We start from the raw sequence: 23,775 nt of genomic DNA, 5'->3' as shown, positions 1-23,775 counted from the left end.
ATGAATTTAGCTAAAATTCAATTACTTTGCCGGTTCCGGTTTCCACTTTCGTGAGTGTATTACGACGATACATTAGATCTTTCGTGAGAAAGAATGCTTGAGGATAATAAGTTCTTTCAGTCTGCAGCTTAAGTTAAGATACAGTTCCTTGAGATTAATTATATCAAAACCACTGTATAATTAATAATATTTTATTATAAATTAAATAATTAATTTAGCGTAAATGTTTATGCATGGATAAACATTGTAGAAATATATTCAATTATTTTTCTTGTTTAACAGTACAAAAAATGTGAGAGAAATTCAAGTTACTGTCTAAATTAAATCGCAAAATAAAAGAAGAACTCAATTAACGGAAAAATATACTGCTGGATACAAGGTGCTTTTTTTCTCTGAAACAAGTTGCATGTCAATATTTTAAATAAAAATTTAATTTAAAAAATCCAATAATACACACTGTCACATTATAATTTTTTATGTTGTTGAATTTCTCAATTATTAAAATTTGTTTGAGTTTTGATTTTTAAATTATTATATTAAATTTTCTTACGTTATATATTAATAACCTCAAAATTAAAGAAATTAATCAAAATACAACAAACAAAAAATAGAAATCATTATAAATAAAATTCTTATTAATGACATATTCTGGATAATATCACTGAAAAGAAAAAAATTTTTAAAGATTAGTAGTAATTTACTACGTACATTCTTACAGTTGTTTACTTTTCCTAGACGTTAATTAATCTCGATTGTTATGTCTTCCAATCATCTAGTTTATTTGGGTCACTCAGTATATAACGCGATGAATTTCATCAGTTTACCTTAGTGCTCTTCTTTATTACTTTAGAAAACTCAAGTTCCACATAATCTGGTTAACAACGGCACCTCATAGTTAATCGTGTTCAACTAGTGATCTATTCTGCAGTTTTCACGGTAAACGGATGATCTCGGACGTAATAAAAAAAAAGAGATAATCTTCACGAAAATCTTGCAATGATGTTCGTTCGACAGTAATGATTTTCTTCAACAACTATGAATTATCAATATGTTTTTTTATTTTATTCTATATGGAGAATCGTGAAAACGTTGCAGAAATATTTAATTGTACAATTGCAATATCACTTTTTGAAATGTTACTGCAATTTCACTGCAATTTTGTTGTAATGTCACAATTCCATATTGCAACATTGCACTGCAGTTTACTACATTGCAACATTGTTGAAATGCAACTGAAAAGGTCCACTGTGCCGTAGTATATCGTTATAACAAAAATGTATAATAGAAAAGTCGATAGTTTCTTTGAATTGTCCCTGAGGCAAGAAATAAACAATGGAGAAAGAGAAAGTCGCTTACGATTCTACAAATTTCACAGATTTCTACGAATTGTACAGACGATGTTATGATCAATTGCTCAAATATATTGCAAATTTTAATCAATTGCTGCGCGTTAATAATTTTGTTATCAAATATTTATTTTTTTAACATAAATTTATCTTGCAAACACGAATAAGTATTACAGTAGCATATATGTGATATTAGTTGCCTGAAGTCGTAACAATATTATATATAATTCAATATAATTATGTTATATATGTTCTTAATATATACGTATTATATATGTTATATATTATATAATATATGTGCGTGCAATATAAACGCATACATATATGTATATTAAGAAATTATTATGATATTGGCAGTTCAGTTGTGTAACATAAAATCATTGAATATTAATTCAACATAATTGATAATATGAAATAAATTATTTTGAGCTTTAAAATAATACATAAAACATCAATTTTTAGATTTTATTGCAAAAAATAATTTTCCATTTTCATAAAAATAGGAAATAAAAAATTTTATTTATTTTTTGATTAGTAAATATAAATTTATATTATTAAATGTCTTCATCGTGTTAATTTTTAAAAAGAAGTTAAATTTGTCACAATTTTTTTCACAAAAATCTGTTTTGATAGTTACAGAGTGACAAGCAAATTTGACGAGACACATTAAAAACTAGATTAGAACTTTGTCACGCGTTTTTCACTGAACGCGCTGAACATCTCGTATGTTGCTATACTATCAATTTCTGGCACATAGTGAACTTCCCCAATCCGCCTAATCCATCTTATGGCTATTGACAGGATCCTAAGTCTGTGTATATGTGTGTATATATTTATTAACAATCTATAAAGCTAACAACGTTACATTATCCGCCATTAATGGCAATATCGATTTGCAATCGGTCACGTGAGGCGACACGATGTAAAATATAAAAGTTTGTAAAGTAGCAAAAGTACTCGAAAAAGATAATACTGCAAATCTTATTATAAATAAGTAGTAAATAAGTAGAAAAGCATGGTTCGCGCAAGAAATCGCCGAAACTTTATGGTATTTATAGCTGCGACTACTTCAATCTTATGTTTAAAATTCGTACAATTTCATCAATCTTTCACAAATTTTGAAGAACCATAAAGATTAAATTCGCACTAAGAATTAAAATAAAATAAAAATAATTCTGGAATACAGCGCTAATGCATGATAGAAGAAAGCAAAAAGAATCTGCAAGAATTTAATAATATGTATAGAGAAAGATCAATGAAATCGATTATATAATTATCTTTCAGGAATTAATATTAACTTAAATACAATTTAATTATAAAAATAAAATACTGTAATATCAGTATACGTCTTTTAAACTTTCAGAAACAATTTCTGTTCTTAGTATACATTGGTAATTCTTTGTTAGTATAAGTATAGTTTGTTTACGATGAGTTATTTTACCAAATCCTCTCTTTGTTACATCGATCATTATTGTAACTGAACTTTGTGTCTTACTGACAAACAAGTTATGTTTATGTTAAATGCAAAAATCAGTAAAAAAGCGTAGCAAATGGTTCACACCTTTGCGCACATATAGAAATTATTAATTCATACATTTTAATAGTTCAATACATTTTAATAGTTATTGCATAACTATTTAAGAGTTGTCGTCAATCCTAAGAATATGATATGAATTACGCAATTACGAAATGAATTACATATAATAATACATATGTTAATGGTAATTATATTCATCGCTGAAGAGAATTAGTATATATTTTATTAATATTATCATATATAAAATATGATATATCAAAAGAGAATATTAAATATCAAACAATTGGTATATAAATATCAATATAATCTAATCACTTTCAAAGAGATAATTTTTTATTTGTTTATATTTTATATACAGGGTGTTATAGATCAGTTTATATTTTACATTATTTTTAAATCTTTTCTATATAATTCTTTTATTAATTATTTGTATAAAAGATGAGTAAGAGTTCAATATACGTAATAATTATTTGTCAAATATAATTATTTTTAATGCTCTTATAACTTGAATATATTTTATATGTTACAGATACTTGGATACATTTTGTATGTTATTTGCAAACAACTCCGCTGCTCCGCATCATGCCGGTAAGTCAATCCAATTTACTTTATTTTAATATCATTAAGAGAATTTATTAAAAAATAATGTAAAATATACGAGATGTATCAGACTAATCATATCACCTATTAATAACAATATTATACACCCTGTATAATAACATTCTAAAGGCAGTTATTTCGAATTTTTATTTTAGTCTTATAATCATGCTTAATTTGAACAAATAATAATTTTTTATTACAAAATTCTCAAATTTATTCTTATATCGATAAGAAAGCACTCCGTATAATTGCATCTGTGGGTTGTGTTTAGTAATATGTAATAAAATATATAAACTTTAGGTTTAATATCTTCAAAAAAAGATAAGAATATTATATACAAAAACTTAATTTTAACACGAAATATAATTAAGATAAAATGTGTGCGATAATACGGGCTTTCCAAAAACATGGAACAGATAGAAACAATTGTCAGCGCCGCAACAATCTCTTTCGTCTTCGCGCACCGCGTCGGTGGATTTGCATCTTTACACGAATGAGGATTTACACATTCTTCAAGTTAATTTGCATACAGAAAGTTGCACTGGGAATATATATCGTCGCTGCGACGGCTATGCGACCTCCGCCATCCGGTCAGAATCTTCCGCGCGTGTATCGTGGCGGTGACGAATATATTTCCACGGCGTTGATTAGCGGCCTCAGTAATTTGAGATAGTGTTGGTGAAGGTGGTCCACGTTTCCTCGATAGGTGCCAACACGGTGATCACTATGAGGACTGCGGCGAACACGACGATAACCACAAAGTACACACCGAAAATGAACTTCCGCATACTAGAGTGCTGCCGAGAAAATATTCAATGAGACTTTGTTTGCGGACTGATATTTGTTTGTGCGCTAGATTATTTTTCAGCGCGATACCGGTTCTCAGCACCGATATAATATTTACACAATTTATTACATGTGCAGAAAAGATATTTATCCGGAGTAAATTTTTTCGAAATTTTCTTGACATTTTCGTGACGCTTTCTTTAAAATATAAATACACTATTTTTAAAAGTTATTTTATTTATTTTAGTTGTAAAAATATATTTATCTCATATAGAATATATATTATATAGAATATAATATTAATATATATAATATTAATCGATCTTTATCGCGTATAGAATTTTATTTGCTACTATATTTATCAAATTATTAGAAAAGTTTAGACTTGTGTTATTTTTAAATTTAATAAGAAAAATATAATGAGAAATAGAATGACTATTATTAATGATACTATTTCTTATTTTTGTACGTATAAATCTTTTTAACTTTCAAGTCAGACGTCCGTTGGACGTTGGAAGATTGCTCGCGATCGCGTCATTTTTATTTTAGAAAATCTTACCGGAGCGTCTCGTCTCGCATCTGGATGCACCATTGATCCGCGAGAATGCATGTCTTTCATCGGGAATGAATTCACTCTCTGACTGGCTTGCCTGTCAGAAGCGCATCCAAGGAACTATAACACAAACCAATGAAAATGTCACAAATATGACTGCAATTGGAAAGGTAGATTAAATCTCGAGTGGCGCAATTGTTGTTCGAGAAAAATTCCATAAAATATCAGGTTATTTATTCTTTTCCGATATTGTATAAAATTCAAGATCTTCATTTTTAATGAGAAAACTGATTTAGAAAGAACGTAAAAATTTAATGAAATGTGATCGATTTAAATTTGATGTTAATAATATAATTGTCGTGCACTTTTTTATCAATAAATTTCTTGGTCAGATTTTCTTGCAGTTTTCTCTAAGTTTTTGACATTTCCAGAATGTTATGCATACATTTAAATTTAAATAAAAAAGTCTTACCGTAAGAATGAGATGAGTCAGAACGTGGAATACCACGTATGCAGTAAGAATCCAGTCGACCCAATCCGGAAGTTTGGCCTTATTCAACCGCACCGCGAAGAAAAGCGCGATTACTGGAAAGAATTTTATAGATAAAAATATTTACTACTTATATGCTAATTATTATGCATATGCATACTGATAAAAATTAATCTTAGAATATACCAATCAATATATTTATTTAAAATTATATAATTTATGACGCACACTTTAAATCATATCGAATAAAATAAAGATTTATATATATATATATATCTCACGCAAATAACTAAAATCAATAAATTTAATTCCTGCATTTAAAAAGAATAAAAATATAATCTCGTATTATTAAATTAAATTGCAATAAAACAGTTTTTAAAATATTGTAATAATTTTTTATTACGAAGAAAATATAAGCGCAAAAAATATAAATGTTCAAATAAATTAAGGGAAAAAATATGGTAAATCAAAATATATAGTGAAAAGCTTTGTCATATTTATAATATTCTTTAATATACTTACAGGCACAGATTTTTGCCACGTTACCAACGAACCAATGAGCCCAATTGAAAAGGGTTCTTCGTGGTGCACCAGGATGCGGTCTCATAGCCGCCATAAACGGCTGGATGAAGCAGAGAATAGTGGTAGCCAAGCCGACGGAAGCGTGTATCGTCTCGGAGCTCCATGTGCCTAATTCCACGAATATTATCACGAAGGCTGCGATTGTCATCGACCAGGTAAGCAACATAAAGAATCTGTGCCACTATGATAAAAATCAATAGAATTTTATTAGTGAAAAAAATGCGAGAAGAGTATAACGATAGCAGATGCCTTTTCTTTTACGCGATTTGCGCGTTAATGATGGATATTTTAAATGTCAAAAAACAAAATTGGCATGAGTTATGATACATCACTAGTATTTGCATATACATATAAAATATATGTGTAGCATATATGTGGAAAAGTCAACGTTAACTTTTATAATTCATAAATTATATAATAGCAATTTATTTTAACCAATTTATTTTAATATAAACTTTGTAATTTAATTTATCACTTTGCTCTGCTCATTATTGAATTATCACAAAATTAATAAATAAATTAAATTTTGCACGATTAAAAGCAGGGGATGAATTAAAAAAAAGAGAATAGCATTTTTTACTTTTTAATTTCATACTGCCGATATGTTTGAGATTCAACTAAAATAGCAAACAACTAAATAATTTAGTAAAAACCTGGAATAATATGAAATGGGATAAAAAAATTTAAGAGATTAATTTAACAAATATTTAGTTTATTGATAAAATGATTCAGTAACGTGAAAATGTTAGAAATATTTAATTATAATATTATTAAATAGTAAACACAAATGAAAAGAACGCGAAGTATTTTAAGGAAAAATAAAATTGTAGAAAATATTTACTTGAATACTTATCAAGACATTTTCTTGCAACAAAAATAAACTCCACTCGCAAATTGAATTATCGGAAAATTAATGGATGCGCCAGTTTCTTCCGACCAAAAGCAGAAGTTAAAGAGAATGAATTAATAATAGTCGCGGTTATTTTATATACGTTGCCTGTGCGACTGCTATATTCAACGAGCAAGAAAATAAGTATATAATTTCGTGAGAGAATATGTTCCTCAAATAAGAGAATATTTGCGCGATTACTTGGAAAACCGTGTACTTACGGCGAACCAGTGATCCTTTCCGCATAGCTGCGAGTTGACCCACGTTTGTCTGTAATATCTCGCAAGCAGCATCCCGATGGACGCCGTGCCGATCCACGAAGCTAGCATAAGCGCGCCGTGAAGGCGAATCAGCAAGTCGCTGGCTGCAGTCCATTCTCCGACATCAGACAATCGCTTTGAGGTGCTGGTTCCAAGATAGGCGACATCGTGAAAGTCAACGCCATTTCCTAAAAAACCGCAAAAAAACCATCGCCGATATTCAAGAGCCATTCGCATAAAAGAAGAAAGTAAATTTTCTCGTTACAAAAGCATAATGTTGATGCATAATGAATCGATCCAATTAATTATTGCACCGATGAAAATTTTAGAAACCATCAATCTGAATCACATCTCATTTACGTCGATATCAACATTCGAGCAGAAACATAAGAAAGCTATTAAATCTGCAGTTATCGCAACCTGCGGCGAAAAAAAAAGTTTTAAAGTTTTTACACGCTTCGCTCTCAGCGGAGGCATACGAGAAGCAAACTTCGCGCTACCTGCGCGAAGTTACCGAGGTTTCTTCTGTCTTTATTTAAAGGAATGTGACGTCGCGCCGTAAATCCGGCATTACCACTAGAACGTTAAATCGTAAAATACATTGTCGAGATCTATTAATCGCCGAGTTAAGTACACTAACAACTGGAATTGCAAATACAGCCTGTACGTACTTTTCAAATCTTTGCCGGCGACCACGAGGAGATGGTACGGAGTTTTGACGAGGTCGTACGTTCGTCCCTGAACAACAGTAAGCTTGTCCCGTCGGAACTTGCAATAAATCACGTCATCTTTGATCGTGCCGGTCTCCAGATTGACCGCGCCTTCCGACTGTGAACAAATCGCACAAGTAAGGTCAACGTTTGTCAGGCACGATCCTCGCAAATCGAATCACAATGACTCGTGATCTACACAATAATCGCGGATCTAAAACAATCGCCCTACACTGTCGGCGAATTCCCTAATCAAATTGCAGTCAATTTTTTTCAACGAAAATTTTATTAAACATTTCAACATTAAAGTAATAAAAGTAAATTAAAATTGTATTAAAATAGCTTCTTTTTACATAAACTCTAGCATATGTAGTAGAAAGATCTTTTATGAATTTTGTAATTATTTGCGGAGCTTGAAGATTTACGGCATTATCGTAGCGGGAGCGACACCGCCAGCTACGAAGAGCATAATAATTGGTATTTAATGGGCTAGACTCGTTGTCCAACAGAGCACGGGGATGAATTAATTAGCACAAAGGTGCATCTAGTCAGAAGGCGGTGCGGCATAGCAAACGATACTCACCGTCGCATGGCGTGTATTACGCTTTCCGGTGTTCCAAGACATGTGTAACGCAATTTCGCCATTCTCGTTCGTGCACTCGACTACGCTGTCGTCACCCTGCGCATTTCACATATTATAAACTTAACCATTACTACTTAATCGTTAATCCTATAAATTACGCATGTAATTAATTGCATAACGCAACGTCGCAACTTTGGCAACGACGGTGTCATTAATTGTCAAACAGATGTTACATAATTTACAGCATTACATAAATAAGCGACATAAAGTATTTATGTAACGACTTTTGGCATCAGCCAATTAAAGATTGAAACATGTTTTACATTAAAATTCAAGACATTGTGCGTGCTGAGGAAACGCTTAACATCTCAAAGAATAGCGAAACATAATTGTTCTCAAAAAATCTGCAAAATTAAGAAAAAAAAAACGTTCAAGATAATCTCAAAGAAAGATAAAGAAAGACGCAGTATAATTCTAAAAATCAAGACAAAATAATACGAATTAATGTAAAGAGATTATAAATGTGCAGTGAGAAGTAGTTTCACGCCCGCTCGGCAAAATACTTCCGTGAATATTACGCAAGTTTCTATTTAAACTGCACGGGAGTCCGGCAAAAAGTCACGCGAGACAGCTTCAACGCAGCATCCTCGCAATTACCATATTCTTGTCGTCCGACAATCCGACAGCGACGTATTTGGCCTCCCCGCGTGTCTGCAACTCGAAATAATATTGGTCGCCCTGCACGGTCACGGCCACCACGGCGGTGCAATCCTTGGTTTTTATGCAGCCTGCGGGCGAGCCGAAGCAGTTCTTCGTGGTGTGGCAGCCCGTGTAGAACGGGTCCTCCACATCCTTCGTCTGCAACGAGAACACACACCTGGTGATGACGCGAGAATTCACAGGTGCCATCCGCGAGATACCATCTCTCGCGCGGAACGATTGCGGAGATTGCGCAACGTGCTACCGTTGTTTGAATCGAAATCAAGTGACAGCGTGACAGATGAGAATGAGAATGAAGTGTGGATAAAGGTGTTTTAGATACTTGTCGATCACCGGGATTCCCGTGAATTGCTTACGTTTTGTCGGAAAGTGATTGTTCGATTTCGATATCTGAGAGAAAGATGCTTTCTCTCACTTTTAAATAAGCCGTAAAAGAAAGTTCATTTAAAATGTAACTTGAAATGTAACTTGAACACAGTTACTCGTCAGGCTTGTAAGAATAAACAAGAAGATCAAGAACAAACGACAAGTGTCCAGATTTTTTATTACTTTCCAGAGCTGAAAAATATATAAGAAAAATGGAAGTTATTTTTATTATTCTTAAATAATTAAAAGTTGAATCTGAATAATTAAAAATTGCAAAAAATAAGTAGTTTTTGTAAAATTTACATAATTGATGCATAAAAAATGTTATAACGAAACCACTCTCTGCGTTTTAAAAAATTAAAAATATTCTGTGGTATAATACATAGATGTGGAATTTTAGATAGTTTTCGACAAAAAAGAGGCAAATATTGCGGAACACATTGTCAGGTGGAAACAAAATGTTATCACATTGTGTGGCAGAAAATTAAAATAATTATCATTCTTTTAACACTTATCTGTGCTCACTTTTATGACGCAAATAAGTGAACGCAAGTGTACTAAAAAAATTTTTTACGTGTTTGATGTATTATCAAAAATACTAAGTACACAAATTCTTGCGAAATTGTGGTAACAATTATCGTCTTAGATGATATGTAATCATGTCTAAATTCCTAGATAACACGCATGTCTTAAAGACATCTAAAAAATATGCGTCTTGTTTGGATAGTAATCATGTCTAACACCTATAGATATAAATAACATAAATTATATAAATATTTAAGATAGTTGTCTTCAATAGCTTACATGTGAGTCAGCACAGAAATTCGAATAAGGGGGACCTTGCAGAGTAAATCGTGCGCGACATTTCGCGAGAACGTAGCTCGTAATCGAATGAAAAGGAAATCTGTGGCAAGGAGAAAGAGAAGTTTGACGACCAGCCTTCAACTTAGATACGCTTCGCGAAATCGCGCGTTCACGCTCCGCCGGTCTCGTTCGCCATTACTGCTCTTTGGTGTACTTTTACGCTTTTTATCGAGCGATCGAGCGCCGTTTTCAAGGAAAGGTCACTCGCCCGCACGGCAGGATGTAATTATTCAATGAACCCGTCGCGCGTATTGTTTAACTAAATCGAAAAACAATTCATTCTCATCGGCAAAATTTTTTTTTCTCTTTCACAGCAGCAATCAAAATTCCGAATCATGAAATCTCTTGTCGAAAGGTCTGACAATTTATAAATATTGCAAAAACAGTCGATAGATTTTCGGCTTGATCAACTTGTTTACAAAAGTCTAAAAAATGCAAATATAATTTATACGTTGCGATTTATTAATTAAATACGGAAAGTTTGAATTGCATGTATTATGTGTGCAATCTTTAACTTAACAAATTTACATAAAATAGAAAATTTGAAGCATAAATATGAAAGGAATTAATAATGGATGTAGATTTTAAAATTTGAAAAATTTTTACAAAACAGTTTCTTTGTTCCTACAGCAGTAATATATATAGATCCTAGTAAGATTTCTCCCACGATTTCTCTCAGATTTCTCTCAGATTTTTCATAAAATTTTTCATTTTATAAGTTAAGGGTTAATCTTACACTTCGAAATATTTTCTATAGACGCTATTTCGCTCGCATCGAATTTACAAGGCAATCTTTTCTCTGCTTTATTAACCGCTTATAATTCCGCTAATTTTTAGAATTTAGAATTTTTAGAAACAACGAGAAAAGAGAATAATATTTATAAGCCCTACGTAAACGATGCAGGATTGATAGCATTTTCGCTCTGAAAAGAGTTGGAGAAGATTGCGCTAAGCGTTGAACAAGATGCCCTTCACGTCTACCATTCTAATCCATCACCGGAACACTCCCCTTCTTCGTTTTATCGGCTGCGTCCGATAATTCTTCGGCTATTCCACTCGCCGGCTCTCGAAATGAACGGGCGACAAAGATGAAATCCGCGAGGGGGAAAGATGCGGGCCATGAAAAATCGGCGACATGAAATCGCGAACGGCCGCGGAAGTGAACGGTGAAAGTACATAAAGCATAAATTCCAGAACGTTGGTTGCGGTCGCGTGCTGTGCGTTTGTATACGGTTAAGGGCCCCTGCATGTACATAACATAGAGAGATGCATAATTCATACATCCCGTACGTCACGCGCCGCTATATTCGCCTCTCTATGCGCACAGCGAATTTTTTACTTTCTACGATAGCGTGGACTATCGCGTTACGCGGCATGAAGAACTCAAAATATTTTTTTCGCATTGGGCAAACTTTCGAAATTTCTATTTCCACGATTGATGAAGACAGAAATGCGAAGGAACTTTTGCAATTATCAAAAAGACAAAAGATGCAGATTTAAAGTGGATGTTGTACTTTTCGTTCAACTTCTAGTAGCTTTTTAAAGCGCAAACAATACTTCAATTAATTATTCATTTCATAAATGATTTATTGGATATAGATGCTTAATAGAAATATGAGCGACTTTTAATTAAATTTAAATTTTGTGAAATTGCAAAATGGGAATTCATGTGAGTATACTATTTTAACTTGCAATAATGACAATAGATATAATTATCATTTATCTCATAAATAACATACTTGAGGCTGACAAGTTTCGCTAATTAGAGTATCATTACAACAAATTTATGCAAACAGAAATTTAAATTTTGACCCAATATCCCCTTTAATCCCGAACGAAATACAGTGGAACAATTTATTGAAAGTTCAAGTTGTCATTTTCTAAATTTTTTTTTGCTTTTTTTACTTAATTTCTATTTAAAAAAAAAAAAAAAATTACATCGTATCGAAACTAACAGATTTCTTGCGTAATTTGATCTGATAAGAAGTTTCATGTTTGTTAAAAGATCCGATATCCAATATTCTCTTAAGAGTATTTCTTAGATACTCTTGCATATACATATACAAGATGCTATAAAATGATCGGATCAAATTTCAACAAACTCTTTAAAGAGTTTGAAATCGATACTTTGTCAACGTAAATGCTGAGGAAGATAATTAGTTGTCATAATTTTACAATATTAGATATTATAACTAAACTTTAAATTAAAATAAAAATAAAATTGAATTAAAATGTAGGTTTTGCTTGAGGATTAACTTATTGTTAGTATTAAATAAAGATTTTGTTATTTATTTTTTTCCGTAAAGTATAGTTTACTAAAAACTCCTTATTTTAAATTGTTAATAAAAATATTATAAATGTTTCGACATTTTTATCGAGAAAAATTCATTTCAATTCAATCAACGAAAAACAAATGTAAGGAGTGCGATATTCAATGACTTCGGGACATTTTCTGTGTAATACGAATGTCAATTGTGTAAATCCTTTGAATGTGATTAACGAGTGTCCGCTGTGCTCGTGTGTGGGTCAATTTGCATCCCACGAGCGATATTCGCAAAGCCGCATCTGTCGAGACTTAAAGGCCGCTTACAACGTTTAGCACGCCGTAATACTAGCACGCGCGTTTACCTCATAACAGCGATGACGATGGGAAATATAATACTTACCGCATAATTGTCAGTGCGGGTGTAGTAGGGTGGTGTGGTGGTTCTAAAGTTAGTGACGGGTAAGGGTGAGGCCGATACGTTGATGCCGGACCGCTTGTTAACGATGACTCTGGGCGACTCCACGCCAACCCAGTATGTGCTATAATCCTGAGCGAAGGTTGAGCTGCAAAAAAAACAATTGAATACTAATAATCAGCCATAATGCACAGTATACGGCGAAATAAAACTAGGAGAAGATACAAAATTATTTTGTTAATCTAATATGAAACATAAAATAGAGCAATATATAGAATATTTTACTGCAGATAATATTTTCCACTAACACGGGTACTTTTTTATGTCGAATATTAATTTACAATTTTTTTATTGTCAAGACTTGTGGGTCACTTAACACCGAAATAATGTCAAACTAAAAAATTTACGCGAAAGAAACGATATATGTTGAATTAAAATGTTTTTGGATCTCTCAAAAATTTAATAGAACGTAGCTTTAATCGAAATTTCAATAATGTTATGTTTATAAAAAGAAAATTGTTCAGAAATAATACAGAAAGTGTTATATTTTTGCATGGTTAATTGAAAATAAGTACGAGTATCTAAAAAATTATATATGATTTAAAGTGATGAGAAAGTTTATTTGTGTGAAACTATTATAAACATTTGATTTAAAAAAATTTGTGTTTAAATCTTACATTCTTTCTTGTTCTTTTTTGTCTCTTTTTATTTCTGACACATCTGACATATAACGAAGCACTAAATGCTCAATGTATGTGAAATAAGGGTTTCTGTAATACATCTTGATAAAAGTCTCATTGTACCTTAGAAAGAGATTCATTTTTGTTAACTTCCGATTATCTCTTGGGAGAATTAAAATAGATGGAGAGAAATAAACCATTGTACAAGATCAATAGAAACAAACTTTGGATTAGAAGTACATAACGTTACAACATAAATTTCTACCAGTTTGATTTCAACTCACTTATTTTTATATATTTAAATATTTATTTGTTAAAATTAAATAATAAAATTTTAAGGCTCTTCTCTAACATTTATTATCAGTAAAGTCCGTGTTTGTATAAAAGTGCTTTTAGTGCGTAAAACTCTATATTAAGCATGATATTAAACGATTATATTATCTAATAAATAGCTAATTTATATTTCATATTTTCTCGTAAATCTTTTTTATCGTTTTTTTCGTTGGTACCAGTTATGGCAAGATATAAAGATCAGACTACAAAAGAAGGGAGAAATTCCCAAATGGAGCTGTAAAATCAAAATGAAATTTTTGTGCTTCTTATAAATAAGTTAAAAAGTTTCAACAGGGGCGCAACTGCGCGCCTTATTAAACATGCATTAGTAACTCCGTATCGATTATCACGGAAGAAAAGTTCGTAAGGAATGTTTCGCGCGTTTCGCGCACCGTTATGCCTGTACAAGCGTGTTGAATTCCAAACACGAACTGCAACCGCGCGTATAGTAATTGTGATTCATAAGTGTGACACATCGTGCTTCTGTGTGTGTGTGCGTGTGTGTGCGTGCAGAGGCTGAGATCAGTCGCGGGAATCGTGACTCAACAATTAAGCCGTTTCCAGACGCTGACGTTTCTTGCTCTGAATTTTACAGGTGTTTCCAAACTTCGCGATCTCGTAAACTCTTGAGAATAACAAGCAGACTCGCGCAGTCTTCTTGGATGCAGTAAATATCCGCGAGAAATATTCGAGCATGATATAACGAATCTTTTATATATATATTCATTAATCAAGAAAGAGTGAAATAAAACTAAGATGAATGTTTTTACAAAATATTAATTAAGCAGTACGCGCAGTATTAGAAATTTAAATGTATGAATTCTTTTTTATCATGATCATCGATAAATTTGCTTTTATACGGATGACGTTGAAATAAAGGAATCCTGTCAGCAGGATTGATTGAAGATTTCGCTTAGTTCAATGCGAAATTCCAGATAGATCGCGTGATTCTCATAAAAAGTCAACATCATTACACAACATCATACTTACTTGAAGATAATAATACCCTCGTAGTCGACTGGAACCTCCCAATCGAATTCAAGATTCTGCTTCCTCTCCTTACTCGTATGAGTCACACCATTCTAGACACAAGAAACAGGAAAAGAATTTTTAGATAAATGTACGTCATTGGCGCCCGTAAAAAAATTCTTGATAAGTAATTCAACCTTGAAAACAATTAACAATAGAAAAACATTCTTGCACTAAACTGGAGCACTTGAGTGCATCATACATTTATCACGTGTACATCGGAATGTATTTATTTTATATCTGTACTGTCAAAATAATGGTTTTATATCTTGAGATGCAGATAACAATAGTTACATTTTGATTGGAAATCAATTGAGTCAATCTATTCAGTTAAAAAGCGAAACGATTACTTATATGAAACTTTATTTGAGATATCAATGTGTTACCAATGTAAAATTTAAACATTAAAATTGAATAATAATGATAAATAATAATAATAAAATCGAATAATAATTCGATAAGAATTTGACAAAATTGCTTGAACTGAAACTTAAATTGAATTATCTCAAGTGCCATTTTTAAGAATTTTGGCATCGAGCTCTTCAGTCGCTCATAAATACATTCATAACTTTTATTTCGGAATGATTGAAAATATTTCCAAACAATGAAATTGAAATGTTATCGGAAAGTACCTTCACACCCTCGGTGCACTCTACGATTTTCGCGTTATCAGGCAGATTCGTGAATTCACCCACGTATTCGCCGGTATCGATATCCCGGGCGAGGATCAGGAAGCCCTGGTATGAGAGACCCTGGGGACTTCCCAGGATCAATCGAACCCTGCCTTGTCCGGCTGCGGGTAGCACCTGATAAGGTGGATTTGATGATTGGAGGAAGGTGTCGGGATGACGCGGCGTTAGGTCCAAGCACGTTTCCGGTGGTGCGCCATGAGGTAAACCCAATACCTTTGCGAGCAAACCGATGGCTATAAGAAGCAACGTCCTCGACATTTCTATAACAGAATAGTCGTAAAGTATGATTAAACGACAAATATAAATATGTACATTCTTGATATACTATTCTACGACGTTATCACTTATGAACGTTAGTTCTTACTTATGAACGATTATGATCGATACCAAGGTAGTCAAATAATTCAACGTGAAAAGGACATTTGATCCTTTTGAAATTTATAAGATTTAGATTAGCGTGTAATATTTATATGCCGCACAATAATACGCCACTTAATATGAATAAAACTAACTCATATTGCACTGTAAATTTAACTATGTTGAGTTTACTCTTAGCATCCGATTTGCAATTAACTTTTGCACAATCACAGCGCGTTAGAATGAATTACAATACTACGACTGCCTGGATTGTCTGGAAAATATTGATAAACGGCACAGCACACTTGTCTAAACAATAATGCAGACAGCACGACTATTTAATCGGCTGTTCACGTCGATGTTGAATTTATCCGATATGACGTAAACAGAAATGTACGTCTGACAGCAATTCTCTGTCGCTTATCTATAATGTACAATCTTATTCTCAATACTTGAGTGTGCTCATGCAGCATCACAATGTTGTGCTACATAAATTTCAATTTTAACAGTCATGAATTTGTATTAGCAATTGATGAACGATCGCGCAGAATTTGTGAAAATGCTGATTCCGGTTGTTATTCATGTGTATAAGTCATATAATTTTATTCAGCAATTAATTTATCGAAGAACAGAATTTCAATTTTAAAGAATTTCCACATTTCTTAGACATTATCTGACAGTAGATTGATATCTCTTTCCGCGTTATCAATCGATATTATTATATCTTTATTATTCTATTTTTATACGAATTTTTATTCAAAATCATAGATATCCTTTATATTTATTGCTTAATCACGCAGAAAAGATACATTTCATCCTATCGAGATATGTGTTCAAAAGTATCAAGCAACTCTGATATACGATATTATAATGATATCAAAGATCAAGTAGATCAGAAAATATCTATTAGTGATCAATTGTTGATAATTCCTTCGTAATACGTTACAACGCGAGCTTAATTGCTCGATCATGTAGAGCATTAGATGGAACAGGCGTAATAAGAGTCACAGTCGAGACATTAATGAGGCAGGCAAGGGTGATGTGTGAGAGAAGTGAATGACTCCGTGGAACGAGCGCGCTCGCTCGTGCGGCTGCCCACGCCTGAAAGAAGCTGACTTTCACCTATTGAGAGTTTAACTCCTTGCTGAGTTTCTTGACTCGCGCATTCCGAAACGCCTCACTGCTACTGAAATATCCCCCATCGCCTGATATTATGCAATACCGACTGACCCTCGCCATTGAAATGCTACGTAGCCACATAAACTGCAACATTTTTCTCTGTGAAATATTTGATCGTCAAAGTCGAAAGCGTTTTAAAATCATGATTTTGTATCGCAAGCTTTCTTCAAGACTCAAATTATTATTCCCAACTGCGTGTCTTGATGCAACGCTTTGATCTCTATATGACAGAGAAAGATTTTTTACAAGGATATTTTTATATTTAAATAAAATTTATTCAGTTAATCGAGTGACCAATTTCAATCTTATTTTAAGTATCGGAAGACGTCACTGACACGAATACTTTGGTATATAAATTGCAAAATCATCTGTTTAGGAAATGAAGTAAGCCGCTTAGTCAGCGACACGGTATTTCGCATGACTTTTACAAATTGTTATCATTGCAAAATTAATGCGCATACTCGAGATAAATTCGTAACCGCTGATTGTTCACTATTTCTATATTTTTATGTATAGATACTTAGATGCAAGCAACAAATGAATTTGTGGATTAAAGTTGACTCGTGATTGTGAGGTACAATAATATTATACAAATTTATTGCAAAAAGTTATGAATAATTGTCTTCTCGTATTATGAATTATGTAGGATAGTTCATTGTTGGCAGAATTATACGCCCATTAATTCAATGACAATTTAAACCGAGACATAATAACTGAGAAATTAGAATGAAGATTCTCCGCTAAGATTGCAGAATTGTGATTAATCACACACACAGACCGTACATGAATAGTTATATAATAACAAAGTAGTTATCGTAATAACGCACGCAGTAACACACACGGCTATTTTTATTTCAAATGTATAATAATACGCACAGTGCGTGTTCACAGTCGACCCACGCGCGTGATTCTTCCTTACATTTGTTTCCAATTAAAATTATATTAATATTTATCACAGTATTAATATATATATATAATAACATTTAATTAAAAAGTATTTTATTTTTCTTACAGCAATTAAGTGCGAATAATAAATAGCGATAATAAATTTCTTAGTTTCTGCGACAAATAATAAATCTTTCCCGGCGACAAATACGTAATATCGGCTGCCGTATTTGGTCTCCGCATTTCCATATTTATATTCCATATTCGCGACATAAATGACATGTAGATATAATAACCGATAATTGGGAAACACAGTCGCAAAGAATACAATTATCTCGACAATACAGCAATCATGGGCGAGTTGAGGCGAGTCCGTCGACGCCGTCCAAGATCAATATAGCAGATGCACTCGAAATTTCTCTCGGACTGAGCCCGCAATTTGCAAACCGCTGCGGTTGTCACATACGCGCACGTGCGAATCCGTCGGTTGGTGACACACACCTAGATGCACCGGTTACACGTACGCGCGTCGAGAAACCAGGACGGCTGTATGTTTTTTTTTTTTTTTTTCTATCCGTAAAAGCCGTGACGATACCGCAGATAAAAACCTCGTCGGAATAGCGTTCGAGTCGTGTGCGACAGATCGGAGAAAAATTAAGACCGCGATAATCGCGTGTATGCATAATATTATCGTATATCATTATACCATTGTGCGACAGAGAGAACGAGCACAAGGTTTCGTTTTGCGGTTACAACGCGTGTGTGACTCACCCATGGTGTCGCGCTCACAGACACAAACTCGCGCGATTCAATGATGCACACGTATGTGGATTCACTGGAGCTTGGTAGGTGGACAACACCTTCCTCCTGCGCGGTTCTTTGTCAGCTCACAGGAAATTCCCATCGCGATGTACACACGGCTTAAATCGATGATTATTTGTTGCGCGAGCTCGGTGAAAAGAGAATGAATTGTAAATATTTCTTACATTGCTTTCTTTATAATTACACGTTATTTTTCCTTACACGAACAATAGAGTGAAATATATGTTCACCTCAGAGCACCACCAGTCAACTATGATCAAAAATAAAAAATTAAGTTTAAAAAAATACAAAGTTTAAAAAAAATACATTAAAATTCTTACAACGCTCTTTATGAAAAAAATATCTGCTTAAATATAATTAAATAATGATTTTTTATTGTACTATTTTTTTTAAACTGTATTGCGCACAAATCTCTTCAAACAAACAAAAAAATTAAAAATAGCTGACAAGCGATTGAAATCGTCAGATTTGACGGATTCCGGAGAGTGATTTGTGAGGCCGGCTTTCGAAATGTGTTATCTACCGCGTATATCTCATTTTATAAAATATGACAAAAACTGCAGTACAGCTGGCAAAGAGGCAAATGTGTTGGTGTGACGTTAATTATTTCCTTAGCGTAAAAGCTAACACATCGTCTTTAGCGTGCTGGGAAGTTTTTGTCGCGCCGTTACTTTGAGCGTGGTAAACGCTAAAGTCTCATTTTCGGCATAAACTCACGCTGTAAGGTGTCAGAAATTTTCACACATGTCAGATGTACATTATCATTTACCGTATATGCAGCATAAACATTCGCCACGCTCAGAACCTTTACTCTCGTAAAGTTTCATCTATCATTTTACCATCGAAACTGTCGTTCCACGCAAATATTCGCGAGTTCTTGCATTCGAAGTAGAAAGCCAGCTTCGTAACAGAATAAAAATCGGCTGTGATGACAGCGCGTTTAAGCGAAGTATCGTAATTACCGAAGTTACGAAATGGTGATTCTGTAATTCTGTCAGGACGTTTTCGGTATTTTTTGTTTCTTCAATTTTTCTTCCTGTAATTATTGCCGCATCCGTGTGTGTGCGTGCGTGCGTTGCCGCAGCAAGATTGTTCGATACTCGAGCGATGTATCCGGTGGGACTTTGTTATAGCGGCGCATCTCTCTGCCTTATTATGCAACATGATCGTCACACGATGCACTTTCGCGTACGCTTAGCTGTGCGCTTCGCTTGCTTAGCAAGATATTACTAATCTGTCAGTTCAATATGGACTAGGCGCTGATGTTATGTCTACGCTATATCCCTTGAAGCGAACCAACTGTCGCTTCAGATATAATATTACGCAAGAGTAATATCAGTAATGACAACATGGCAATTAAAAGTTATATGATGGACTATGATGAACGATAATGAGACATTTAACTGATGACTGTTATAGGTGGTGTGCGTGCATTAGGGATTGCATTCTAATTGTAGTATTTCAATTTAATAAAGTGAGACACGCTTTTAAAAAAAAATGGACTGCGCTAGAAGCATCAAATTAGCGTAATAGAAAACTGAGAAATATATTTAAAAAAAATTTCACGTTTTTAACTTTGTACTTTTGCATATTTATGCATGTATTTACATTGAAAATACTGCAATGAATCGAAATGGATTGTTCCAAACATTAGATTTGTGTCTCATTTTTTTTCGATAAATTATTAATCTCTCATGTGGTCGAATGTACAATAGATGCTCGCAGATTGCAATTCAGGCTTCCACCACAAATTTTTAACACAATTAGCAAATTGAAACTGCAGAAACAAAAACTCCTAATACAATTTTGAGCACTTCTACGAGGTAAATATGCACACCATCGTGGAATACCTAATAAAGGTATTCAGAACGTGTGTCTTTCGAATGAGCAATTGTATTCGCACAACGCGCAAGTTCTACCGCTCTGAATGTCATTAGGCGGCAAACAAAGTATCGCGTCTCGTCCCTTTCATGTTTGGTGAACGCATCGCCATGGTTACGTTGCCCTGTTGTCCTAGAATTTCCACGTCGAACATTACTCTCGCGTCAGTATGTCGAACCGCAAATTATTTTATCGGTTACATAAGACCAGAAACAGCCGGGCAAGAATTCAGAGAAACGCCATTCATCGCTGCCGCAATTATTCTTAACGGCCTTTTCCTTAACGAGCACAGCGCTCACCGCAACGCGTCGATCTCGTTCCGATTGTTTCACTTCGTCTTGTCTACAGGTTGAACTAACTAATTAGAGCAACCTGCGTCCAAGGCTGGACGCAAACTTGACGGACATTACTTTCGCATCCAATCCACAAGGTTCTCCAGCGTAATTTGTATCTCACAATAATTCTGCTTTAAAGAGCTGATTGAAGGGCTTATTTCTCCACACTATTTTAGACATTATTTTTAAAAAAAGCCAGAGAAATTTATAATTTTCATTTTTTATACAAGGCAAAGACGAATTATTTGACAAAGATGAGTAAATATCGAGTTAACATCGAGTTAACATCAATATACGCGTTTAATGAATATAGAACAAATTATAATTGTAATTAGAAAAGCCAATAATATCATGTTATATCTTTCGGAAATAATTAATTCGATTAATTAATGATTGTGACTTATCCTGACATACAAACGGTAAAACCCAGCTGTGAATAATCGCATGTATTATTTATAATCCTGGTTTCAGGATTGAAAATAGCGTATCAATGTGATAAATATCCATTTCAATGATTACTTCAGCGACTCATTACTCAATTTTCAAGCATCCAAGAAGATTCTAAAAGCCAATTTCTTCAAAGTCGATTAACTTTAACTATAATTCAATCGTCTCTTTCTTCCTTTCTCTCTATCTTTTCCGAATTTCCGTCTCTGTATATAACAGAAGATAGAGAGACAATTGCCTCATGATTAAAGTTAATCGACGTCGGAGAAATCAACTTTAGAGCGTTCGAATGGATCCTGGATCCAGTCACTCGATCCTTCGCTATCGTTGCGGAGAATCGCGTTCTCACCGGCCACGACATATAAAAACCTGGATTAATGAAAAGCTAGCTCGTCAATCCTTCATTTATTTTATCTTATCTTATAGATGAAAAATAGCCAATGTGTATATTTTCATGTCATTTTCACTGAAGTATGTAATTCGTAAAGTCTTCTGTCACATTTTAAAATAAAATTTCTGCAAATAAGATTTTAATCTTTTTCGAGTAGACTAATTTACGTATTTTTATGAAGAACGAATACTTAAAGCGATATACTTTAATTAATAATTAAATGTAAAAAAAAATTAAACGAATTTACAAGTCCCGTCTACAAGATTAATCTCTAAAACGGACAGAAGACTTTAGATTATCGTCACGTTTATACTCGGAATTCTGAAACGAGCAGGAAGTAGTAGCTGAATTTCTTATGAATATTTCCTACGAACTCTTCATAACGCTATTTCATGAATTTTAAAATGTTTATCCGTATTTTTGTGCTGAGGTGATATTTTCACTTCCAATTTACATCGCGATTCGAGCGACTTTATAATTGAGCAGCAGACTGTGTTGCAAAACACTCTCCACCAAAAGTACAGTTATAATGGTAGTTTTCACTGGTGCCGTTAATACACATTCATGTTTTCGTACGACGTATAACCATCCGCGTATGGAAAAAATGAAGCTTATATATACCAATCAAATGGTTGATTTCTCGATGCATAGCATTAATTATATTTCAGATCTTTTTAAACATAGAAAAGAAAACCTATAAAAATATAAAAATTAAACCTATAATAATATAAAAATTCTAAAAGCTTGAGAAACGGATGATGTCACAATTTCATGTTATCACAACGCCGGCCTTTAATCTTTGTAACGTGACATGTTTCATTTATAGAATAACATCAGTCTCCAGTGAATCACTAACTAATCTATTTCTAGTCTATTCATGCAAAAGCAATCAAAAGTTTTGATTGCAAAACTAAACATTTTTTTCCAGAAAAATACAATAAATAAAAATAATAAAAAATTGAAGAGCAAATAATATCTTTCAATAGAGATATTATTTATTAATTCTTAGACAATAACGTCAGTTTGTGAGGTCACTGTCGAGTAATGTAAAAAAAGCTGAAATCTTTAACAGATGGTCCCATCTGGCTCGAAGAAAGAGCAAGTACGATTTGTTTATCAATCTTTTGAAATGGGCAAGCTGATCGTAAAAGGGCGATTGTCAATACACGGTTTTACGTATCGGGATGCTTTTAGAAAAGATAGTATCCCAAGGAGATAAATTGTTAAACAACCAGGTCACTCTGCTCTTTCTTCGATCACGACTGGCCAGTGAATACTTTAACAATAAGCGCATTTACATCTTGCTTGTCCACCCACACTAACTTATCCAACGGGATAGTGGTTTCATGGATTGATGCCACTTTCCAAGAATAAAATAATTTTTATAGAAAGAAATTATTAAAATTATAAAATTTATGAATTATTTGCATCAAAATTATTCTCTCGTCAATCTTATCAATTTAATTATTTTTGTTGCAACAAAGCAACGGCATTGACAAGTTTATAAATTTATTTATTGAGAATTAAATCTGCATGCATTTTGCGATTATCGCGCAAACACTCACCGGTCTTCATCTCTATCGCGGATGCAGATTTTTCACGGGACGGCGTTCACCGCGGCGTAACACGCGCGCGCCAAACAAATTCGTAAGGATCACACGTGCGTCGCCGGTGTCTGATAGCACACGCGCACTAATTCCTTTGCGAAGAGATCGACGGAACGGCGTCGCACATCGATCGCGCCGCAGCCAGTTCTTAAGGATCTCCCGGTCGATCG

At 33.5% G+C, this 23,775-nt stretch overlaps 1 protein-coding gene across 3 annotated transcripts; it reads right to left on the bottom strand.

The window, feature by feature from the left end:
* Nucleotides 1-2,164: 2,164 nt before the first annotated feature.
* LOC105678809 (putative ferric-chelate reductase 1 homolog) lies at nucleotides 2,165-23,705 on the bottom strand. 3 transcript variants are annotated; one of them, XM_012378475.2, is made up of 13 exons: nucleotides 23,564-23,698; nucleotides 17,181-17,321; nucleotides 15,642-15,961; nucleotides 14,971-15,062; nucleotides 12,953-13,115; nucleotides 8,994-9,194; nucleotides 8,337-8,432; nucleotides 7,715-7,871; nucleotides 7,005-7,231; nucleotides 5,835-6,075; nucleotides 5,295-5,407; nucleotides 4,829-4,942; nucleotides 2,165-4,280 (listed from the first exon to the last, which is right to left on the bottom strand). In XM_012378475.2, exons 3-13 carry the CDS (start codon nucleotides 15,957-15,959, stop codon nucleotides 4,140-4,142), a joined length of 1,863 nt encoding a protein of 620 aa, XP_012233898.2. In that variant the 5' UTR covers nucleotides 15,960-15,961; nucleotides 17,181-17,321; nucleotides 23,564-23,698; the 3' UTR covers nucleotides 2,165-4,139. The 3 variants fall into 3 exon arrangements, with proteins under 3 accessions (XP_012233898.2, XP_012233897.2, XP_067205467.1); XM_012378474.2 differs by lacking the exon at nucleotides 17,181-17,321 and having other exon boundaries at nucleotides 23,564-23,705; XM_067349366.1 differs by lacking the exons at nucleotides 17,181-17,321; nucleotides 23,564-23,698 and adding an exon at nucleotides 16,214-16,232.
* Between the last annotated feature and the right edge of the window lie 70 nt (nucleotides 23,706-23,775).

This window comes from Linepithema humile, chromosome 2 (assembly GCF_040581485.1).
Source record: "Linepithema humile isolate Giens D197 chromosome 2, Lhum_UNIL_v1.0, whole genome shotgun sequence".
Lineage (NCBI taxonomy): Eukaryota > Metazoa > Arthropoda > Insecta > Hymenoptera > Formicidae > Linepithema > Linepithema humile.
Note: the sequence above shows the minus strand (reverse complement) of the source record. Positions and strands in the feature narration are given on the sequence as shown.